General features: G+C 41.2%; 3 protein-coding genes across 3 annotated transcripts in view; 2 read left to right on the forward strand and 1 right to left on the reverse strand.

Moving 5' to 3' along the window:
- LOC124257103 overlaps window positions 1–515 on the forward strand; it is a 74,490-nt gene extending 73,975 nt beyond the window's left edge. The window contains exon 94 of the mRNA XM_046691093.1: window positions 382–515. The gene's annotated coding sequence lies outside the window, so the exon portion shown is untranslated. The remainder of the gene's footprint in view (window positions 1–381) is intronic.
- On the forward strand, window positions 52–13,279 carry LOC124257104. The gene is made up of 16 exons (XM_046691094.1): window positions 52–87; window positions 382–568; window positions 847–1,017; window positions 1,742–2,146; window positions 2,463–2,762; window positions 3,288–3,379; window positions 3,612–3,783; window positions 6,222–6,336; window positions 6,845–7,049; window positions 7,669–7,842; window positions 8,382–8,595; window positions 9,164–9,476; window positions 11,089–11,164; window positions 11,709–11,738; window positions 12,199–12,321; window positions 12,584–13,279. Exons 1-16 carry the CDS (start codon window positions 52–54, stop codon window positions 12,821–12,823), a joined length of 2,853 nt encoding a protein of 950 aa, XP_046547050.1. The 3' UTR covers window positions 12,824–13,279.
- A 1,200-nt stretch (window positions 13,280–14,479) lies between these two features.
- On the reverse strand, window positions 14,480–16,858 carry LOC124257105 (2-phosphoxylose phosphatase 1-like). The gene is made up of 2 exons (XM_046691095.1): window positions 16,843–16,858; window positions 14,480–16,421 (listed from the first exon to the last, which is right to left on the reverse strand). Exons 1-2 carry the CDS (start codon window positions 16,856–16,858, stop codon window positions 15,214–15,216), a joined length of 1,224 nt encoding a protein of 407 aa, XP_046547051.1. The 3' UTR covers window positions 14,480–15,213.
- Window positions 16,859–23,852: the final 6,994 nt, after the last annotated feature.

The raw sequence follows: 23,852 nt of genomic DNA on the forward strand, positions 1-23,852 counted from the left end.
AAATCATATTCACAGGTGAAATCTTTTGGTTAATATACTACCCATCAAAAGATGACTCACGAGTGTAAATGTGGCCACTTACTTCAGGTAACTGTTCTAAACTAGATTTTGCAAAATATTCCATTCAGTTTAAAGGTACTGTGTACACATGAACTAATGTAAAACAAATTTGTAACGTTGAAAAGATTATTGTCATGAGTTCAGTAAATGATGAAAATCAGTGAAAATTGGCGTATTCTTAACAACAAGGTTGAACCGCAAGAACCCGGATTCGATGTCGTTCCGTTCCGTTCTGCCCAGCGCCGTGATATCGCTGGAATATTAACAACATTCAGGAGAAAAATACACATTTTATCTATATGAGCTGGGTAAATATTTCAGAACTACGAGTGGGCGATAGGCACAGCGCCAGGGGGAGAGGAGTTGCAGACATTTGTATCAACTAGGGAGTATCCTGGATCTGTGAACTCCGGACTTGGAGGCCTTCTGGAACACAACAAGACGTACTACGTGACCGTCAGATGTACCAACGGGGGTGGGCTGGTCACAACATACGCTGACCCCAGAGGTGTGTACCCTTATATATCAGACGTTAGAGTATTGACATACATGTATTTCTACGTGACGTACCTACTTTTCAAACACTAAATTATTACTGCAGGTTACTGCTTAAATACACCAAAGAATAAAGTGATTTTCTACAGGCGCTCCTTAAACACTGTGTTTGCTGTTTAAAACTTTTGACATGTGTCAATTGGATACAAATGGAATGTATTTGAAAAAATTGTCAGGAGAATCTGATTCCAATCTTAATGAATAATTAAATGAGTGGTATATGTGACTTAGGTGTGACCGTTCTTCTCGAGCCTCCCATTGTCGATGACGTCAAAACGACCATAGTGGGTGCTGAATCTCTTGGAGATACAGTGGTGCCGCCAAACTCCATGAAAACCACAGACAAAAACACCGTGGGCGCTACGTGGACAGTCTCTGAAGATGAAAGTATCAGGCGATATGGTAATCGAAGAAACGAAAATACCATGTCTTATGAACGAGCATTGTCATTCTACTTAGATTTTACAAAGTTGTTATATGCCAGTTCATGAGGCAAACCACCTCAAAGAAATGCTCGCGTTTTAATACAATTAAGATTAAATAATTTACACACCCGTGCTTTCCATGCGTACTGGGGTCACGAGGTGAAATTACATACTAGCACATGTATCCTTGTCAGGGATCGTAAAATGGCCATTAAGGCGACCGGTGGCTCACCAGATGAAGGAATAGGACCCTTAAGTGATGTCATTGAAGTGATGTCATTGAGATAACATTTACCATATTATGTGGGCTAATAAGAAGGGAAAGTGTTGTCTACCATATGTAATATAAATTTGTAACAAATAATTGTTATGATATTATTGGCCTTGATTAAAGAGGAATTGATAATAAAACACCTGAATTGTTAATAAACTGGTAGTGACTCAATGCAAATACTGATTTCTAAAAGATTTGTTTGGACGTCATCGTCACCTGTAAACAATGCTAATATCATTCGTTGATGTTACCTTTACATGGGCTCATATAGATGCTCTCCGTAGGGCTCATCCTGTTTTCCCACTCACATAGTTGGAATATTGTTAAATTTGGAAACTTTCAGTACATACCCACTCATCTACTACAGGGCAATACTAACCACAAACTATTTTGCAAAACGGATAAGGCATGTTGGTTCTATCTTCAGATTTCTGTGTGGGGAGCTCCGAGACCAGCATCAGGGACATCTTCCCCTGCACCTGGGTCGGCTACAACACGTCGGGGACGGTTACAATAGAAGATGGATACCTCAAACTAAACGGCCACAACATCTACATGCTGAGTCAGTACAAGTCAGACTACAACGCCTCCGTCCACGGTACCACAGACAAGTCAGCCTTCACCATGGCTCCAGGCACAGAGATGTTCATCTTCATGAAGATGTGTAATGAGGCTCAACTGTGTACCACCAAGTTGCTGGGCTCTACCATAGTGGAGACAGACAAGTCCACGATGGCGACGTCGTCAAATGGTTCTGCCTTTACTGTAGGTGTTGGTGGTGGTGCCAGAAGAAAAAGGGATCTTTCAGGAGTAACTGTATCAACACCAGGTGGTTAGTGTACAAAATAACAGGATATTGTCATCTTTGCTTCATTACGTTCAGAGCGACGTAGAACTGTTCTCACGGACTCTCTGTTCCTCGTACATAGGAATATTGGTGGAAGAGGTCAACGTTTACTCATGTTTCTTGTAGGGACCGACAAAATTAGGTCACATATGTGCCTTGTGTGCTTGATCTGCTTTGTCGTTTTGCATATTTTCAGTCCACAACGATAACACTGTATCATTGCTTACTGAATCAACACACAATGATGTACGATGTGTGTTTCACCATCTTTAATGTTTCTTCTTCCTTGTCTGTGATCCAGGACTACAGGCCGGCCAGAGCATCGTGGTCACTGAGCTCACAAAGCTTGATCTAGAGACGGAATACAAGTCTGACGCCTCGGTGGAGTTCGTCCCATACATCACTGACCCCTTTACGTCAACCACAGAAGATGCCTTCACGGACAGAATCCTCAGAAAGAGGCTCAACTACCAGGAAACCGACCTCTCGTTCTCTCTGACCAGCATTGGTAATCTTCCCATGCCAGGACCGGTGAAAGTGACCTTCACCTATGATCCCACGGTGACCAATACAACGTTGATGCTGCTTCACTGGAACACTGGTAATGTTCTACCTGTTCTGTCATGAAATAGTTAGTCTAGAGGTTTTGTCCAGAACAGACGATGCCATCCATTCCTTGTGTCATTCACTCAATCATTACCATCATGTTAAACTTGTGTCATGGATGATCCAGTGCTTGCATTCCGATCTGCAGAGGTGTGGCCCTCAGGGGTGAAAGAATCTGCTGTTTGTGAATATAACTCTCTTTTTTGTCATTCGTTAAGATGTCAGTTTTTAGTGACAATATTCACTTACAATCGGTCGCTTTGTGGTCTTACTGGATCCAGGATCCGTTTAATCTCGGATTCATCCTGAGTATGACCTATGCTAACAACAAGTAAATGTTCCTTCGACATTAACTGGTATGACTGCATTTATTTATAAACAATAAATGGACCTGTACATGCTTGTTCTGAAATAAAGCAAGTGAAAATTGTTTTTACGGAGAGTTCAATTTTGGACGAAGCATGAGCGCGAATCATAACAGTGGAGATCGCCTCTGTTTAATGATGTTTGTATGATACAGATGCCAGACAGTGGCAACAGAGCAACAAGACCTGTCAACATGAAACAGACACGGAGGTCAGAGACCCGGCCACCTCTCAGGTCACGGTCAAGGTGGGTGGTATACAGTATTTTAACACGTATCATAATGAACCCTGATATTTTCTTAAATGAAAACATTTCTGTCGGGATCTGACGTTATTTTGCTGTATTTTCACCAGTAACATGAACTGACGTTGTACAGGTTGATCATGTCCGGCACATACAACCTTTTTGTCTTCACAATGTTTAATTTGTGCATATCAGTCAGTATCTGTTGGGATTGTGTCTGATGTGTTGTGTTTAGGTGTGTAACACAAGGTCAACACGAGGCAGCAGTTCCAGACGTCGGCGTTCTGTGTCAGACACGTACTTCAGACACCAGACCCAGTTCCTGCTGACTTCAGCTCTGACACAGATACCTAACTCACCCCCTCAGCTCACCAGCACTACGTCTCTTGTCATGCAGGAAGACCAGGGTATGTGTCTCTTAGACGGTGTCTCTTGTCATGCAGGAAGACTAGGGTATCTGTCTCTTAGTTTGTGTCTCTTGTCATGCAGGAAGACCAGGGTATGTGTCTCTTAGATGGTGTCTCTTGTCATGCAGGAAGACCATGTTATCTGTCTCTTAGTTTGTGTCTCTTGTCATGCAGGAAGACCATGTTATCTGTCTCTTAATTTGTGTCTCTTGTCATGCAGGAAGACCAGGGTATCTGTCTCTTAGTTTGTGTCTCTTGTCATGCAGGAAGACTAGGGTATCTGTCTCTTAGTTTGTGTCTCTTGTCATGCAGGAAGACTAGGGTATCTGTCTCTTAGATGGTGTCTCTTGTCATGCAGGAAAACCATGGTATCTGTCTCTTAGATGGTGTCTCTTGTCATACAGGAAGACTAGGGTATGTGTCTCTTAGTTTGTGTCTCTTGTCATGCAGGAAGACCAGGGTATCTGTCTCTTAGTTTGTGTCTCTTGTCATGCAGGAAGACTAGGGTATCTGTCTCTTAGTTTGTGTCTCTTGCCATGCAGGAAGACTAGGGTATTTGTCTCTTAGTTTGTGTCTCTTGTCAAACAGGAAGACCATGGTATCTGTCTCTTAGATGGTGTCTCTTGTCATGCAGGAAGACTAGGGTATCTGTCTCTTAGTTTGTGTCTCTTGTCATACAGGAAGACCAGGGTATCTGTCTCTAGTTTGTGTCTCTTGTCATGCAGGAAGACCAGGGTATCTGTCTCTTAGTTTGTGTCTGTTGTCATGCAGGAAGACCAGGGTATCTGTCTCTTAGTTTGTGTCTCTTGTCATGCAGGAAGCCTAGGATATCTGTCTCTTAGTTTGTGTCTCTTGTCATGCAGGAAGACTAGGGTATCTGTCTCTTAGGTGGTGTCAGTTGTCATGCAGGAAAACCATGGTATCTGTCTCTTAGATGGTGTCTCTTGTCATACAGGAAGACTATGTGTCTCTTAGTTTGTGTCTCTTGTCATGCAGGAAGGAAGATCTGTCCTTAGTTTGTGTCTCTTGTCATGCAGGAAGACTAGGGTATATCTCTTAGTTTGTGTCTCTTGCCATGCAGGAAGACTAGGGTATTTGTCTCTTAGTTTGTGTCTCTTGTCAAACAGGAAGACCATGGTATCTGTCTCTTAGATGGTGTCTCTTGTCATGCAGGAAGACTAGGGTATCTGTCTCTTAGTTTGTGTCTCTTGTCATACAGGAAGACCAGGGTATCTGTCTCTTAGTTTGTGTCTGTTGTCATGCAGGAAGACCAGGGTATCTGTCTCTTAGTTTGTGTCTGTTGTCATACAGGAAGACCAGGGTATCTGTCTCTTAGTTTGTGTCTCTTGTCATGCAGGAAGACCAGGGTATCTGTCTCTTAGTTTGTGCCTGTTGTCATACAGGAAGACCAGGGTATCTGTCTCTTAGTTTGTGTCTGTTGTCATACAGGAAGACCGGGGTATGTGTTTCTCAGCTTGTGTCTCTTGTCACGGAGGAGGACAAGGGAATATGTCTGTTAGTTTGTAATACATTAAGACCAGCTTATATGTTTCCTAGCTTGTGTCTCCTGTCGTGCAGGAAGACCAGAGCATATGTCTGACAGTGGTAGTTTGTTATACAGGAAAACCTAGGTATGTCTCTTAGCTTGTGAAAAAGGAAGATCAGGGTATGTGTCTTTCAGGTTGTATTACAGGAATACCGGGATATGAAGCTTGTTAATTCTCTAGAACTAAGTTCCTTCTCTATAAGCAAGGGTGGACAAATGATGCAAGGCACCGGGTCCAGCTGTAAATAGGGATGCGAACTTTACTACACGGACTCGATGAGTTTAAATTGCAGTATAAGCCCCTTGCGTTATCCGCGACTTGCCAGCATCACACATGTGCTAGTTGGTTCCATGTTGGGAACTGGTCACGTTGTGATCACACAGACATCGCACTGACACATGCCTTGATATGCACGTAGCCTTGATGTTCACGTACAGTGGGATGAACGTTACTGGGGGTGGGGTGAGGTGAAATTGGGTTTTAACGTCGTGCTTGAGAATATTTCGCTCATATGACGACGTGCATGCGTTTGTATGTGTATGTGCGGCTGCTTGTACTAGCCCAGACTGAATCTGGTTTTACAGTGCTAGCCCACTGAGATGCCATGTCGCAGTGAAGCATGAATACCCCACTCAGACACATTATACTGACTCCGAGCAGACCAGTCCTTGTTGTACCCATTAATGCCAAGCGCCAGACAGGGACCAGCAAGTACCATATTTTAACGTATTTTGGTATGACGCGATCGGGGATCGAGCCCACGACCTTCCGCTCTCCGGGCGGACGCTCTAACCACTACACCACGGAGGCGGTCACGTAACTGGAACTTTATAGAGGCGTTAAACTCTTACCGGATCACAAGAATATGAGCATCCTCCGTTAATCTTCCAGGTACCATGATATACCAGATGACAACCACAGACGCTAATGGAGACGTGGTCAAGTACAAGATGCGTGACGACTTCGTTGTGGGTGATCTGGAACTGACTCTATCCGAGGCTGGATTGTGAGTTGCCGCATAATGAATACTTACAGCTGTACAACATGCCATGTGGTGTAAGAGACGTTGCTGTGGGAGGAATTTGTTCATGTGACATATTTGGAAACAGATATATTATCTAAGTACAGGTCTGTCAGTATCACTCACTGGCCTAACATAACGTGTAATCCCATACACATAGACATGAATGTATTTCACTAACATGTACTTCTGGTCAACATAATGTCTACTGTTAACTTGGTACATGCTTATCAAAAGATAAACTGGGTGCATTATGGGGTGCATGTAATCCCACACATATAGACGCTAATGTGTTTCACTAACATCTACTTCAGGTCAACAGAATGGCTACTGGTAATTTTGGACATGCAAACCCTCTTCGCAAATACCAGGTGTCATCACTGATTCTGAGCGATCAATCCATGTATCATGTCATCGCTATTTTGTCTTTCATGCCCAGTGGAATCTTGTTCGTCAGATAATAGACACTTGTTATTCTCTGACATATTTTCAGAATGACTTACACTCCAGCTTCCAACTACCATGGAACAATTGATGTTCCCGTAATTCTGTATGAGGTGCCCCAAGCTGAGATACCACCGGCCGAAACGGCAGTAAACATCAGTATCATCGTCACCCCCGTCAACGACGCCCCCAGCGCCTTCGTCTTCAGTGATGGCGTCAGCTTCCTCCATGCAGATCCAGCACATCCGGTTCAGGTAGGTCGCATTTCAACACGTTGCTTTAGCGACGTTAATACACAGCCTATTTTCCTACCATGATCACGTCAAGGAGGTGATCGTACAGCACTAGTTACACGCTAGTTAGCACTGGGTTCTCTCGTCAAGTTCCAGTCCCCATATGGGTATAGTGTGTGAAGCCCATCGCTGAAGTCCCTTGTCGTGATGCATGTATATGGAATACTGAGAAAAGGTTACATTTCTCATCGTCTTTACCTTATAAAAAGCTGTCTTAGTCAAAAGGAGCAGCAACTAGGAAACTAGAGTCACGCGTGAAAGAGGTGTTTCAGCAAAGATAATTCCGAGCAGGTTTGTATTTGACGTGCTTTAAGAACCGTTTGTTTCACAGGCTGGTATCAACATTCAGTTTGTCATAGGTTCAACGTAACGATATTGGTCTGTGAAATGTTTAACTCAAAGGGATGTAGGTGTTTGAATGGCTGTCTAGAGATGTCATATGGTCAGTTTCTAAAACCAAACATGTATCTGACAAAGGCGCTGTGACTTGATGCCAGGATGGGACATATCTCATGGCAATATTGGGTTTTAGGCATAATCGTGGAACGTTTGGTTCACGACAGTGTCTATGCTTTTTCAGATTCTGTTGGAGCAGGCACGCGTCAATGACAGCAACCCCACCACGTACATATGGGAGTTTGGGGCGTACGACGTTGACGTTGACGACAACATGACCATCTATTACACACTGTCGACTAGCGGGAATCTCACTGTCAGTGACGTGAAGACCAAGGATCCCTGTTCATACAACACGGTCAGTTCAGAGCCAAATTGCATTCGAGAATGATTTATATGACCTTTGTAATTTAGGTACACGTAGACATATGCTGCAGACAAATAAAGAGATTGACCCAAATTGCAAAAATATTCATCATGAATTTTGTCCTAATAAATTATTCGTACTCCTAACGTACCTGTTGGTTATCGTGGCTTCCGCCTTGTTTGCTTATTCCATATGAGAAAAACTCGATCTATGTGGATGTGTTATGTGACCACTGCCGTGGTGTAGGGCGTCTGTCCGTACACGCGCATGTCTGCGGTTCGATCCCAGGCAACTCTACACGCAATTCTACCATGCATTTTAGCACTACAAAATGAGTTTTTGGAAAGGTTCCTTTTCTATGGTTAATGGTAATGTACTGATACTATGAAAAATATGGGTGTTGCGATACATTCTATGAAAAATATGGGTGTTGCGATACATTTTTCCATGTGTATAGATGTAACAGATTTCAAGTAAACTCATGACTCATGTAATAATGTATTAATGTGCATATAATACATTGATTTCAGAGCGGCATCCCCTGTGAGAAGCTCAACCTCCCCCACCGTTCCGACTCCCTCAACTGGGTCTACAGAACCTTTCAGTACCAACCTGACCCTGGTTACTATGGTTACGATGAGGTTCGGGTTTACGCCCAGGACCAGGCAGGGGCATACTCTGACGTCATCACGATCAAACCAACTGTGATGGAGAGGCCATGCAAGAATGGAGGAACATGCAGAAGTAAGCCATGCCATGTCTTTGTCCGCCAGCGATTCGGAACTTAAGTAACTTGTAGCCCAATGGTTAAAGCATTGACTCGTGACACCAACGACCTTGGTTCAATCCTAGACTGTGTTGCTGAAAAGGGATTTGAAACTGGAGCTCATTCACTATTTTTTCATTTCAATATTTTTTTTCATGATAATCATCTTGACGTTTCTGATTTTAAAACACGTTTTGTACTTGGTTTGATTACCAACATGACAAATGTATGACAGATATACATTCAGAAAAAAGTAACAAATAAGCACAAATTTAAAATGGATCGACGTCAATAACTCCCTACAGCGGCGGAGAAGCCTAGTGGTTAAGGGGTTCTCTCGTCACGCCAGAGACCCGGAATCGCTTTCCCCGGCCCATTTCTGGTGTCCCCCGCGGTGGTATTGCTGGGATATTGTTAAAAGCGGTGTAAAACCAAACTCACTCACTCACCCCATCCAACTAGCGCTATGGATCACATTATGAATATCTCTGCAATGTCTACAACGTGAATCGTTCATTCACTTCATACATCCTCACATAATTCCAGGCAAAGATGAAAGCCTGTACAACTGCACCAACTACCGCCGCGCTGAAGGTTTTGACCTTTACTACGAGTGTGCGTGCGCACCTGGCTGGACCGGCATGCACTGCGAGGATGACGTCAACGAGTGTGGCAGTTCCCCATGTTCCTGGCCGTACGTCTGCTACAACGATGTCAACAGATACTACTGCGCATGTGCAAAAGAAAATCCGAACTGTGATGGGTGGCAGGCATGGATGGTCCCGCTGGTGGTGTTGGCAGTGATATTGTTAAGCATCTTATCCGAGCTGGCTTGGTATCTGTGCATGCTCAAACGAAGGTAGGTATCTCGCATGTGCGCATGGGTACGTCAGTCAAATATCAGGTTGAATATGAAAAGATCCACACTCCAATTTATACATAACGATTGACTCTGTTTCAAATTGTTGCAAATACATATTTTATCCGTGGTTACGAGCTCAGGAGAAGTGGAAAAAGAAAAATGTTATATTGAACCTGTGAAATTCTTTTTTTATTATTTGTTGATAGCAGTTCCCCTATACTTATTCAGTTTTCTTTGCAAACACCTGAACTTCGACTTTACAGAGGGACTTGAATAACAAATGGTAGTTATGCGGTGTTCAAATTTCAGCATTAGAGATCCATATTAAAGGGGAAGTAACTCTTTCAGACGAACGTTTCGGACTACGTTTGTTTTCACCCAATCGCAAGAGATATTTTACATAAAGTGGACACACAGTAATAAAAACATGTCTCAAGTACACCTCATTTCTGTTCCAACTTGGTGGTTGTCAGTTGGCCTCCTGTTTTCTTTCCATTCATTATACTTTTTCTCACCATACAGATAATTATGTATTTTTGACTTTGTATGTGTTACTGTAAACGTATCCACCAGCTGTGTCATGAACCAAGTAGCTCTTGTATAATAAGGAGAACATTTGCCGATAAGCAAGGTATTGTTGCATGATTATACCGTGGTAAAATGTATGGGCAAGCAAGTGCAAGAACATTTGACTAGGTGATATCCAGGAGGGTATGACATGAAAATGCGGTACATTGCTTGCTTTTCGTAGTTGATCAGATAATGGTCGTTAGTTGGCATGGTAACGGTTTACGTGTTCTTGCATGTATTGAGTTTATTACGCCAATGGAGGTTTTGATGACCTTTTCTTACATGTAATTAGTTTATTACGCCATTGAAACTTTTGATTATCTTTTCTTGCATGTATTCAGTTTATTGTGTTATTGGAGGTGTTGTCACCTTTCCTTGCATGGCTTCGAAATATTAAAAGATGCATTAGAATTCCACCTTAACGGAACAACTTTCTAGCAAGGTTTCCGTAAATGATGATGACAATGTGTCTGCTGGGCGTGTGTTTGGGACACAGTATCTCCAGCACCTTTGTTGAAATATTTGGTCTTCGGAGAAAATTATATAATATACTTTGCAACCAACCTCAAGATCTTCAGTCAAACCTCATCATACTAAGATTGCATTTTGAAACATTGTGAACAGCATGAGTAAGTCTGAATGGTGGAAGGGGTCACATGACATATGTCTGAGGGAACAGTTACGATTCTTAATACAACATGTTATTCCGTCTACATCTATCTTCCCAAACAATTCGACCAGTTATTATTCAATCCTAACAAAACTCAAAATAAACACCATCAAATGTAAACGAATTAACATTGACACATTTTAATTTTCAACTTGTATGTATCAGTTTCTTATGTTAACACTGGTTATTGTTTTTTTTCTTATATGAATGTCTGAAATAATACGCTTTTCTTTCTGTTTGAAAAACCAACGTGACCGTGGACATTTTCATTATGAGCTGTAACACTGCACCGACAAGCAAGAGAAGTCCCATTTTAGTGAAGGCGATCACTAACTCGCCCTTCAAGAGTACTTTCATCTTATTTTACAGACGATTTCACCGGTCCTGGACATTATGTAAGACGGAAGGATCCAGAACAACTTTTGTCAATGCAGGCTTCAGGGATGTAAGTATAGTCAGATGTACACAGTGATTTAACTGTGGGCTTAACACCAAGGTATCAACATTCCAGTAAGAATTCATCGGGAGCAAAAACAAAATGGGCGTCGAGTACATGTCCATGCATGGAACTGAGCGTGGGCTTCAAGTCACATAGTTGAACTATGCTGCTGTCCAACATGGACATGATAAGAGAGAGTCAGCAGCCATTGTTGTGGATAGGCAATTAACTGTCTGGCAGTAGTAATTATTTCTACAATTTCTGTTTATATAGACTTCCCATTCCCCTGATGTAAAGTAAGTGGAATATATAATTGTACAACCCCGGATGTCGAGAGTTGATGCAGCATTGTTACTGCCTGGATAATACGCGCCACCCTGATCTCATGCATAGACTCTTATCCACTGCCTTGACTATTCATGGCTCGATTGTTATTCAGCCAGCTCCTAATATGACACAAGTTACCTGTTTTATCTGATATCAGTTATAAATAGGGAAGAATATTGTTTGTCCCCTTTTTTGTCATAAAAGAAGCCATTATTTCTTCCAGGACTTTAGTGAAGGTGGGAAAAGCCAAAAGGTAAGTGCCAATGTCACATCAACGTTCACAGCATAATTTGAATTTGAATTGTAATTGTAAGTCAGGACACCGTAATTTATAGTCCTTACCTCAAAACGCAACTTTCCAACAGTACACAAGTTTAGTTTAACTTTTAGATATTTCAAATATATAAATGAACGTCGCCATTTCTGCAGGGAGCGATGTTACTTAGACATTGCGTTGTACCTATGAACTGTTTCAAATCGAAATGTTCCACAGTCCCGTTACCCTTGGGTAATTTTCAAACTGACTTTATAATATATATCGTCACAACGCAACTTTCCAACAGGACACAAGTTGGAAACTTATGATATTTCAAAACATCTAAGTCGATGTCGCCATTTGAGGAAGGAGCGATGGAAGCATAGACCTGGAATTGTAGATATGTGCTCTTCGGATGTATTATCACGTAATTAATTTCTAATCGAACTGTTCACAGTCCCGTGAGCAGTCTGGAGCGTCCTGCGTGCTCATTTCCAGTCGCCGACAAGATGATCCAACAACCCCGATGAGGTCTGACCGATCGCCCCGATCTGTGCCCGATCTTCACGAACATCAAGCCGTAAGTAGTTACAGTGCGTTTTTTTAAACATACGAATTTAATTATTTTAGAATTTTACAACTTGAGCGTTACTTTACACAGTTCGGTACAAAAGTGAGTCCATGTCTTACAGCTTATGAGACAATGGTTTGGAACGTATTTGGTATGGAAAGACCAGTTACAACAAGGAGGATGAACACAGAATTGAAACACCCAATTTCTAGACCTATAGACTATACGGACATATGGTTTTCAGTATACCCTCGACTGTTCTTTTCTCCAGGCGAAAAACCTGAACGGTGGTCCACGTCTCGGGGAGGCAAACGTCCGCTTTGCCCACTTTCGACATCAGTCGACTCGTCCAGGCTTCACCACGGACCGGCCACTTACACCGGTGGAAGATTACGAAGAAAGACCAGGCAGTTCATCTTCGCTTATCAGGGGCAAATCACCGGTCAGAAGAAAGTCACGTCGAATCGCCCCTGGGCCCGATCGAGAACCAGAGCCAGACTGTGATCAATGAAGAACTCTATAATTCTTTACTCTGTAGATACTGTCTCCCTGAACATGCTACAATGAATTTTTTAACGTACTTCCTTTGTCTATCATAAGTGTCGTGCAAATGGTTGATTAAAAATAGAGGTTAATTAACAAAATGTTGATAAAATCGGTAAAATTAAAATTATATGAGATCAAATATTCTGATTAGAGGGCTTTAATTGATAGAAACTGCCGATAGGATGTCATCTATAAATGATATATGAATGTTGGCCGTGTGTTTCCATTGATTAAATCTCACATATTAATCTGCTTTTGCAACAATGTTCAAATTAGCGTCAAAATACAAGCACGTGTGGAGCGGAGAATGGGAACTTGAACATGGATTAGTTAATGTTTAACATGTTAAAAATTATACGCACAACTGTACGTTTTGTAAACCTGCTAACACTGTTTCTCAAAAATAAACATTCTTCGGCAAGTTGTTTTCGTCAGTATATTACATGTCGACCATGGTGGAAAACATCCCAACACCCCCAAAACATGCATATCCCCCCTCGTACAGACATACGTACGTACACACACACACACACACACACTCACTCACTCACTCACTCACTCACTCACACACACACGCAGGACATGGCGGTGGTGATACGGCTGAATATTTTACGTAATTGTGACGATAAACCGCTATGCAATAGACATGTTTGATGGTGGCAACAATGATACAAACAAGACACGGCTTTCAGATGATGTCGTGTTTGACTCGGATGTAACAAGTGTCACATGTTGTCAAACTCGAGTTTGAGAGTGTGAACATTCCAAAAAACTCACAATAACAACAAATTAAATACCAAGATGTGTTCTTAAGTAACTTTTATTATCTTCATGCAAAAGTAACTATAAAGACTAGGGAATATACAAATTAAATAAGGAATACATCTGATGGAATGATAATGACCATGAATTGCGACAAGTGTCAGTAAGGCGAGATGATGTTCGGTGTGGGTTCAGAGCTTGTTTTGGAATAGTATACCTTAATGTAGACCTTTGATAGAGTACGTTTAATAGTTGTAATCAATGGTAATACGATGACTCTCAAGCAACGCTTGTGATTATTTTTATATGGTGCACAATCATCATAAGATTCTTCTACCAATATGATCTTAGTATCATTTTAAAATGCGATATTATGTTTAAATATTGTACCAACGATGTTCGCACCTGCGTACAGAGTCAATGTTATATGGCTATTGCATAAAGAATGAACGATGAAACGGGTATCCTGGAAACATACTTTGAACCAATTTTATAAGAAACACGCGTATAACGAACTAACGGATGTAACGAACTGCATTTTCTGCCCCAGCCATTTATACTTTGATATTACAACCTGAATTTAATGGTCCCTTTTTGTTCGTTGTAGTTTACTGTATAAAGGATTGCACTGAGCGCCAAAATGTAACATTTTCCCGAAAACATGCTTTTGAGATATTACATTTTACTTTTGAAATAACTCCACACTGACGAAATGTCCACGCGCAAAAACACTTGTCATGGGGGTGGTCAGGCTCGCTGATTTGGTTGACACATGTCGTATCCCAATTGTGTAGATCGATGCTCATGCTATTGATCACTGGATTCTCTGGTCCATACTCGATTATTTACAGACCGCTGCTATATAGCTGGAATATTGCTGAGTGCGGCATAAAACTAAACTCACTCACTCACTTGCAAAAACAACCATCTTCAGCTGTGCTGACAAGAGCTTGGACAAGCAGTCCGTGAGGTGAGCAGAGGTGAGCAACTAGCATGTTAGAACTACTATTGTTTAGAACAATACAGTGAGATCTCTAGACATATTTATGCCGCTGAAGGAATGTGACGGTGTATTCTAAGTCGCCCGACGTTGTCACAGATACCCATCGTATACCAGGATATATCTTGATAACGTTCTTGCAAAACAATGTGCAAATCTGTATCAAACTCACTCTTCGTATACCGTATATGTATTATGTATGTATTCTACTTACATATACGTATTTTATAAGCGTAAGAGGGTAACGTGCAAAGTTGTATCCCTTGGGCACTGATGAAAACTACGATTGTGGGTTCGAATCCCGGTGATTCTAGGTTAGTCACCAGCACATTTGTGCTCGGGTTTGTTTCTCCCCTATTAAGCTTGGGAGCACTGTTTAAAAAGTGGCGTTAACCCAATTCACTCATTCGGTTAATTTAATAACTAGTTTACAGCGATGCACATGTCTATCCTTCTATTTCAAGCATGTGTTTACCATTCACCTGTCATGTATCCCATCCTCGGCATGCTAGGGGCGTTTACGTCATCATTGTGTAATACATTGAAATGAACGTCCATAAAATACTGTTTACATGTCGGGGTATGTGTTCAGATTATGATGGGCTGTAGCATAGATTAATATAATCACTTTCATCAAAATGTCTTAAATTGTCTCGCAGTACAAAGTCGGCGAACCGTTTCAAAGGGCACATTCCATCATGGATATGCCCATGACAAAAGGCAACCTCACGAGTGACGTCTTTACCATCATGAAGCACCCGGATGTAATGTTCAGATGTATCCTTCCGAGAATATAGTTCCAGCACAAATCTGGATGCGTAACGCGGCCATGTTCCTCCGCCAGCGCCAAAAACAACAGATAGTGGTACCAAGGTCGCGTCATGACCAGATAAGAGATGAAATTTGGTATTGGTGACACCGTTTGCAGCATCTTGCATTTGTTCCACAATTTCAGTTAGAAGCGGATGTACAGCTAAACTTGCATATTTCTGATACCTTTCATCTGTAATGAGATACTTGGTATAATTTGTGACATGTCCCCAAAGTTCCGATACCATTCTTGGTTTAATGCACAGACCCTGTTTGTTACAAGGCAAAGGGAGGGAGTTACATGTGTGGGAGAGAAATACATCCATCATTGCCCACATCCTTGGAAGGCGGCTCACTGGCATGTCATACATATTCGCCAAGGCGTTCACTAAAGTGTCATATCCTGTACTGTTCCTCACAGCGGAGGTAGCCAGCGCGTCCGCTTGCTTCTTAAGACTCCTCAGCACTGGACACGTGCACGGAGCTGCGAGTGTTTGTTCGGAACAGAAGAACAGATTTGAAACTCGCTTCACATGCATATCTGTCAGATTGAATCGTGGCAGAAAGGCGTAAAGGAACGCAATGGCGCTCTGGTATGTTCGAGAATATTCCGTGCTACGAGGTAACACTTGCTCTGCACGAAAGTTGTGTCCAAAAAGGCGCCATTTTTGTACGTAACGTTCATGCATCAAGTACCCAAGATTCAGCATTTGTTTCGCGCCGACCGCACTGAGTTGTGAGGTGTCACAAACCTTCCGGCCAGGGTAGAGGGCCCAGCTCATGAAGCCACTGTCCTCCCGTTGATGACCCTCCCAGCCCCGCATCGTTGTGACGTAGGCGGCGAGTTGGGCGTCTTTCATCACCTCCTGGGGGTCAAACTGACAGCTAAGACGTGGGCTAGTATGACGGTTGAAGGTGTACATTGGAGATCGGTCGCCGTGTCGAGTGATCACATGGACAGAAACAAGGTTATATCCGTGTGGAGCTATTCCTGCAAAAATAAATTTTGATATAATAATCATACAATTCAGTGGTATTCAGTGGTTTCTATGGCTATTTCGGTCTTTCCATTGCTAGTCTCCGTCGCAGTTAAACATGGACATGGACAGTACTGTGTACTGGTCCTTGTTGTATCCCATAATGCCAAACGTCAGGCAGGGAAGTAAGTTCTTTCAACGTCTTTTGATGTCTCAGCCGGGGATCAAGCACCGACCTTCCGCTTTTAGTGCATGGACTTTATCTACCGTATACCAGGTGGTCATAAGTTATATTTGATAGTACAGAGCGATGATACGTTCAGGAATCGAGTTGGTCATTCTGCTTAACGAACACTTTATGTTTAACACTCTCATACCCGTGAAGATACGGGTGACTAACGGGATCGAGTATCGCTGACCTGGTATCCCAATTACTGAGATCGATGTTCATGATGTTCGTCACTGGATTGTCTGGTCCAGAGTCGACTATTTACAGACCGCCACCATATAGCTGGAATATTGGCGAGAGCGGCTTTAAACAACAAACAAACAGACAGACAAACACACAAACCCGATGCTTCATGGGTGCAGCTGAGTAAAGTGTATGCAATATTTAACTCTGGATTTGACTGAACCAGTTATCATGTATCTGAACTTTATGTAAAAACGACAAACTTGCCTTCCTGTGATGCCGCCAAGATACCGTCACGGTTACAGTAGTCCGATATAGGGGGCTCCTCTGACCTGACAGGTGTGTCACGTGATGAAGCGCCAGCGTCATGTGACATGGAATTACGTTTAACAATAGAGATCTTGTCGACCATTTGCGGGACAACGAGGTCTTTTTGTTTTGATTTTACATGTTTGGCTTCTCGAACGATACCAACATGTACGGGCATTACTGTGGCACCCAATTTATCATTATGGTCCGCCAACTGGTACGGTGGGTTAACTCGGAGTTCCTGCAGCTTCATGATGGTCTTAGAACCGATATTGATAGGCTCTCTCATATCCGCCTCCTCGGCCAGAAACGAGTCTGAAAAGATTTACAGTAAATGCATCAGTTTCCAATTGAGGATTTCTGGATGATTCAGTGAAGGTTTTGCCACATTCATTAACCTTCGACTGACAACTGAACTGGGTCCCGATCCACAAAACCTTCGTAACGTTAAGAAATGTCGTAACTCTATAGTTTACCATAGGTTTACGAATGTCGAAGCTCTACGAACGTTTTGTGGATCGGCACCCAGGATCTTCACATGGTAAGATAAAGCTCTGGGCCCCGATCCACGAAGCGTTCGCAGCACTACGGCATTCGTACACCTATGACAAACTATATTGTTACGAAGGGTCGTAACGTTACGAACTCTTTGTGGATCGGGGTCCAGATTAACATTTGCAAACATAGTTAAAATTGTAGAGCAGTTCCGTTTTTCCCTGATATGGAAATAGTTTTTTTACCATACGGATATCCCATGGTCTTCGAAATATGGGTGTATTGAAAGGCTGAAGTGAGGTGCAATTCTTAGTGTAAAAGTGTGGTGACGTCAGAATGTAACAATGATATTGTTGATGCTAGATTGGTAGAGGTGTTTAAACTAAATTTATATCAACGATTATTGTACACATATAGCTTGATGTTACACATAAAACGTTAATGTTAATATCCCGATGATAATAGTTTGATTTATGGAATAACCCACAAGTTACGGGTCTATGTTGTAGGCCCCGAACCTTCACCTGTAGGTTTGTTCACACTCGCCCCCAGGTAGTATATATTCTAAGACAAATACAGGTTTCCGATCTAAAACATTTTTTAGCTGTTGTTGGAATTAAGTCATTTAAAATGATCATGGACAATGAATTACAACATTTTTCATTTGCGACAATGTGTTGAAATGACATTGGCCGCATGTCCTGAAGTAGTAAATCAATAAGAAGCAATTGAGAAAATGTAAATCAAAGTAAACAAAGTAAAGTAACATGTAAAACAGTTAAAGCAATTATAACAGCGCCCTTTTGGAAAATAGTATGTAACATTGATTAATATGGTAGAACGATGCTGAACCTAATTATATATATATACATGTATGTATGTACAGAGGTACAGATAAGCTGCCTATCTGCGTAAATTACGCAAATATTTATGTGAAAACTCAATTCCTCAATTTTATTGCGTACAAGTACGCTTAAAGTTTTGTAAATACTCAATAAATGTGATTTTACATGCGTACACACAAAAATGTCAAATCGTAGCTTGCACCGGTGGATAGATAAATTAACTGAAGTATATTGAGAGGTTCTATTTCAGGACATGAACTTGACAACTTGTAGTCTTTCTTATCATTTCCCATATTACAGATCGAATGTAAATCACAAACACTAACATTTATATTTTATTATATTTTGAATTATTGGGAAATGGCAAAATACTCAATTGAGTTTGAGTGAGGTGAGTACAATATATTTCGTTACTCCAAGGAAAATTAGGATACCCAATTGAGATGAAGACAAGCGAGTACATAACTCAATGATCCAAAAAGTTATCTCTGTGTGTGTGTGTGTGCGTGCGTGCGTGTGTGCGTGCGTGCGTGCGTGTGTGTGTGTGTGTTAGTTTAAAGAAAATGTCTTTTTTAGTAAATAGATTCAAAGAGACTATTTTGATGCACTTGTGATATGTGAAGCAGCACCTGATATTTCCCCGCCGACGACCACGACAACATAATGCCCTAGTCTACACCATAGGACGAAGCATGTCGACGTAACCCTGTCGGGCAATCACAATTTGATTTGAGAAGATCAATGATTAACTTAGCACTTAACTTGGTTACATCTGTTTTGTATGGTGTCTTCGATTAGCTCAATAGAGCAAAAATACATTTTCGACCTCGGCACAACACGTTATAAAACATCCACGTGGGAATGGTAAATATTTTATACATGACGTCAATTTCAAGTGTAATAACCTTCTGAGGTCACGGGAGATCTTAGATACACACTATTAATCATCCACTAATTAAGGGCAACTCTATATTTAGAATGCATTCCGTGACCTCTGAATGTGTTTCTCACTCAGACTACATCAATTTAATCCTACTGCTTGGAAATAGAAATATGGGCACTGACTTTAACGACGGATTTGGCGTTACTAACTGCAGAGTTAGTAGTTTAAAATTGAATGAGATGACTGAAACTTTGACATTTTGGTATTAGCAAGAGTTAGTACAAATAGGTCTAGATGTTCGTGACCTGATGCAGTAGAATGGAAGACGAGATTGGCATCTTTGGATAAGGAATAATCTTACTCACGCCATTGTGTTATTTGACGTGACTGGCGGCGTAGCTGCGTTGATTACGCGTTTCGGGACCCCGACCCGCAATCAGATGGAGGTCATCAGTAGTGCAGATGGGTTACTAATATTTATAATGGTCTACTCCCATTTGTGAGAACTCCCAGTTGTGAGACTCCCCAGTTGTGAGACAGTGGAGAAGGTAATTAGGAAAGAAAACACACCTAATCCCCTATCTGATAGAATGGATTAACCCCAGCTAATTAGGGATTAGCTATTTAACTGAATCTTGCGGAGGTAACTTAATGTAACTCTAAAAGATAAAGTAATTAACCTACTCAGATAAATGGCTTTAAAAAATAAACATTTTGTGTAGGTAACTTCGTGATCATTTGAAAGAGAAATTAATTTACCTACTCAGATTTACGTGTTTGAAATATCTAGCAATAACTGTTGTAACTATAATTAATCCAAATGTATTTATTAACCTTTGACTGCTCTTTCCGATCACCATTATGGCAGGCCTTCAACAAGTAGAATATATCACCAGTTCACGATAATCTTTTCAGTATTTCAGTATCTATTGAAAACAATAAATGCTCTTCAACGAACAATGTCTTCTGTGTTGATTAACTCATTAATGAACTATGCCTCCTGCGGGTACTCTTCAGCAACAGGGCTGTTCCCACTTTCATCGTAGGGATGGGGAAGCACCACCTGTGTGCACTGAACCATTAATTAATGTGTCTCACAACTGGGAGTTCTCACAAATGGGAGGACACCTTTATAATGTACTGCATATGGGCGAATGTACTATGACGATAGTCCCTTTAAAGTCAAATGCTGAGAATATATCATTTCCAAATATGGTTTACCCTATGATATTGATTGATTTATAATGTCCTACATCTTATCCACACCAGTGTCTATGCTATAGTACTTCCCACCAACGTCAGCTCATGACGTTTATAACCATGGATAAATGTGAAACCATTTGGGAAAGAAAACGAAACGTTTCTTCGTAAAACTTCATTATGTTTTTATTGGAGTAGGGTATAATTCTTTGAGTGAAAACTCACTCGATCAAGGTGTCCATAAAAACAAATAGCATAAGGATACGAACAAACTCCAAATTATCACTTCTAGGGTAATGATTATATATTTTATATTAGTGAAAGTGCTTCAGTGGACTATTTGTCCTGAGACATAGTCCAGTTTTATGATGGAAGGTCTGTAATATTAAAACTAGATCCGATGACTGATATTATGAACACTGATCCATTCCGTCAGGGTGCAAGCGGAACCTGTTCAGCATATGCATTAAGTTACCAGTACACATGTAGAATGCCGAGCTACTCTTCTAACCTATAACACACATGGAGTCTAAACGGGAGAATATGTGGTCAAGTAAATAACCACATTAACCTTTACTGTGGTACAGCAAACTTCTGAAACGTTTTGATATATGTATTTTGATGATGAAATCAAAAGGCTATTGCTACCAAATGATAAAGATTATTTGTAAAAGAAACCAAATTGTTAATTGTGGTCTAGTGAAATTAATATTTGGTCATGTGGATTCAACCCCTGATTTTGAAGTTTACTGGAGTTTAGAAAACAATTCAACCCCTGGAAACACTTATAAAACAAACATTTATGTGTGGACGTAGTTATCTCGTTTGTTGGTAGCATTTTGGCGTCAGTTAATTTATAGTATAGAAGTTCAATGACAGCCACTTATGTGTTTAACATTTTAACCTGACTTTACCTTTTCAGAATGGAGCATCATTTAGCGACAATCACTTATGGGTTTAAAGAAAGATTTCTAAAATTTGCAGCATGTAGGGAATAAATTGGTGACTATACTATGCTTTGGCACTGTAGAGGTTTAATAGCAAATCACTTACGAGTTTAAAGAAAGAGATATACACGTTTTCTGTTTAAGAATCACATGTAGGACATGCACTTAGCGTAACGCCAATCACGTACTAGTATAAATAGAGATATGTGCTCTAACACTCCTTTTAGAATCATATGGCCAAAATATAAGGTATAAACTATCAACAACAAATTATGTATTGGAAAGCTTTAGAAGCACATGCCAGTCACCTACTTAAGAGAAATCTGTATTAATTCAGTAAACCTTCACATTGCCAGCTTGAATTGTGAATTGACTAAATTTACTTAAATTCAGTGTGCGTTGATGACACCACTAGCCTAATACACATGCAACACACCCGTAAACTGTTAATATCAAAGATGTCTATAGTTAATTGTTGATGCCTTAAACAATTATATTAAACAAGGCTTCATACAACAATGTTTCGTCATATGCTCCTCGGTGCAGTAACCGTAACAAATTAATTGCATCATAATTATCTACATTAACCTTTTGCAGTGATACAGCTGTACACAATACTCACATGCAAACAAGAGTGTTGTAATCCACAGTAGGAGACCAACAAACACAAGGCGACGTCGCAGGTAAAAGACACACAGCATGCTCATATTACACAGGTGTGTATCCCCCGTATTGTCCAGAGGTGCGAGTCAATACAATATTGATACAGGTATAGGCTTCCTGAAGAGTGAGCTTTGTTGGAATCTGGGTGTCTTCACTTTGAGTATCCGCTTACGATCATTCAAATGTTCACGACTTCTGTGTTGGGACAAAACTACAACATATTTGATGACGTATTGGCACCATGAGGTATCGGTGATCTGTGCTTATCTCACCACAGAAATGTTAGACTGTTCTTTCTTAAGACTAAAGAAAACAAACTTTTTCTCCTTTTCAAATTGTACACACTTGTCGTGCAACAAGTGTTAAAAGCGAGTGCTTATTGATGGTTCATCTTTCTTGATTTAGATCGTACGTTGTTGTTCTTTTGGAACTGGCGAAGATATGACTGTTGACGTAATCAGACACACAGTTCTTATGTTGACTATATTTATAACCAAGCGTTTCTTCGTCCGTGAAGCATCCGCGTAATAAAGATAGAACGTAAATATTTACAGTTCCCGATTGAAGTTCTTTAAGCACTGTCAAATGTCGTTGATGGACGTGAAGCCGAGAATGTATTTCCAGTCATGCCTGCACCACGGGTAGAAACCTTCTACCTTGCCTACAAATATGATTACGTGTATAAGCCAGATATCCATAATTAATTGTTTTCTTCATTAACTGGCCTCAACGACATGGCTGCCCACTGTCGGCGATGATGATACGCCGCCTTTGGCTGGTATCATGCTAATTAAACTCATGATAAGACGATTACCTCCCCTGGGATTCACCGTGACGTCGTAGAGTCGTGCACGGTGTTGAAGACGTCGCGAAGCAGCGGGGTTTCCATGCGAGTATGGCACAAGGATATTGTTTCTGTCCCTGCATATTTATGACCCTGCTTACTCTGTGATCATAACGGCACGATAATGCTCAGTAAGGGCGACAGGCTGCTGATAAGGGTCGCCCTTGATCAGCACATGCCGATACTGATCTGGTCCTCTGCTTGCAGTTGCGTGAACTGTCCACATAAAATATTCATAATCTAGGGCACTGTCAGTATAAACCAAATTAGATACACCTCAAAGGTAAGAATAACGAGTCCGCATAGGTAATCACTCTCCGGGGTGTACGTCTTGCAAGGTTGTGTTAGCTTCTAGAGGTCGACAGAAGCTCATTCGGACCAAATGCGTAAGTGTATAAGTAGGTCGATTATAACGAGCTTGCGACACGAATGGTCATTCTGCCTAGGGTGTAAAACTTTGTGATCATGGTCTCGGAGTCATGATGTCTCGATCATAATCATACAGTTCCATTATCATATTCTCTCTCATGATTCCTCTCGATATCAGCATGCAAACGGTTCAGCAAGATGGTCCATCGGTGACATTTGTCATTATAGTTGGTGGACGTTCATTTTGTCACGGATTACTGAAGTTATATAAAGGCAGGAAGATCCATGTTAAACCTTGCCTACAGCAAATAATGATTCTCGAATGAGGCGACTATCGGGTGGCCAGACACCTAATTTGATCGATGCATGTCATAGCGTGCCAGTTTCGTAGGCACATGCTCAGGTTATCAATCATTGGATTGTTTTGACGTACAGACCGCCTTCATATAGTTGAAATATTGTTGTTTAACAACAACAA

Source organism: Haliotis rubra, unplaced genomic scaffold, assembly GCF_003918875.1.
Source record: "Haliotis rubra isolate DU_JTF1 unplaced genomic scaffold, ASM391887v1 Scf65, whole genome shotgun sequence".
Taxonomy (NCBI): Eukaryota; Metazoa; Mollusca; class Gastropoda; order Lepetellida; family Haliotidae; genus Haliotis; species Haliotis rubra.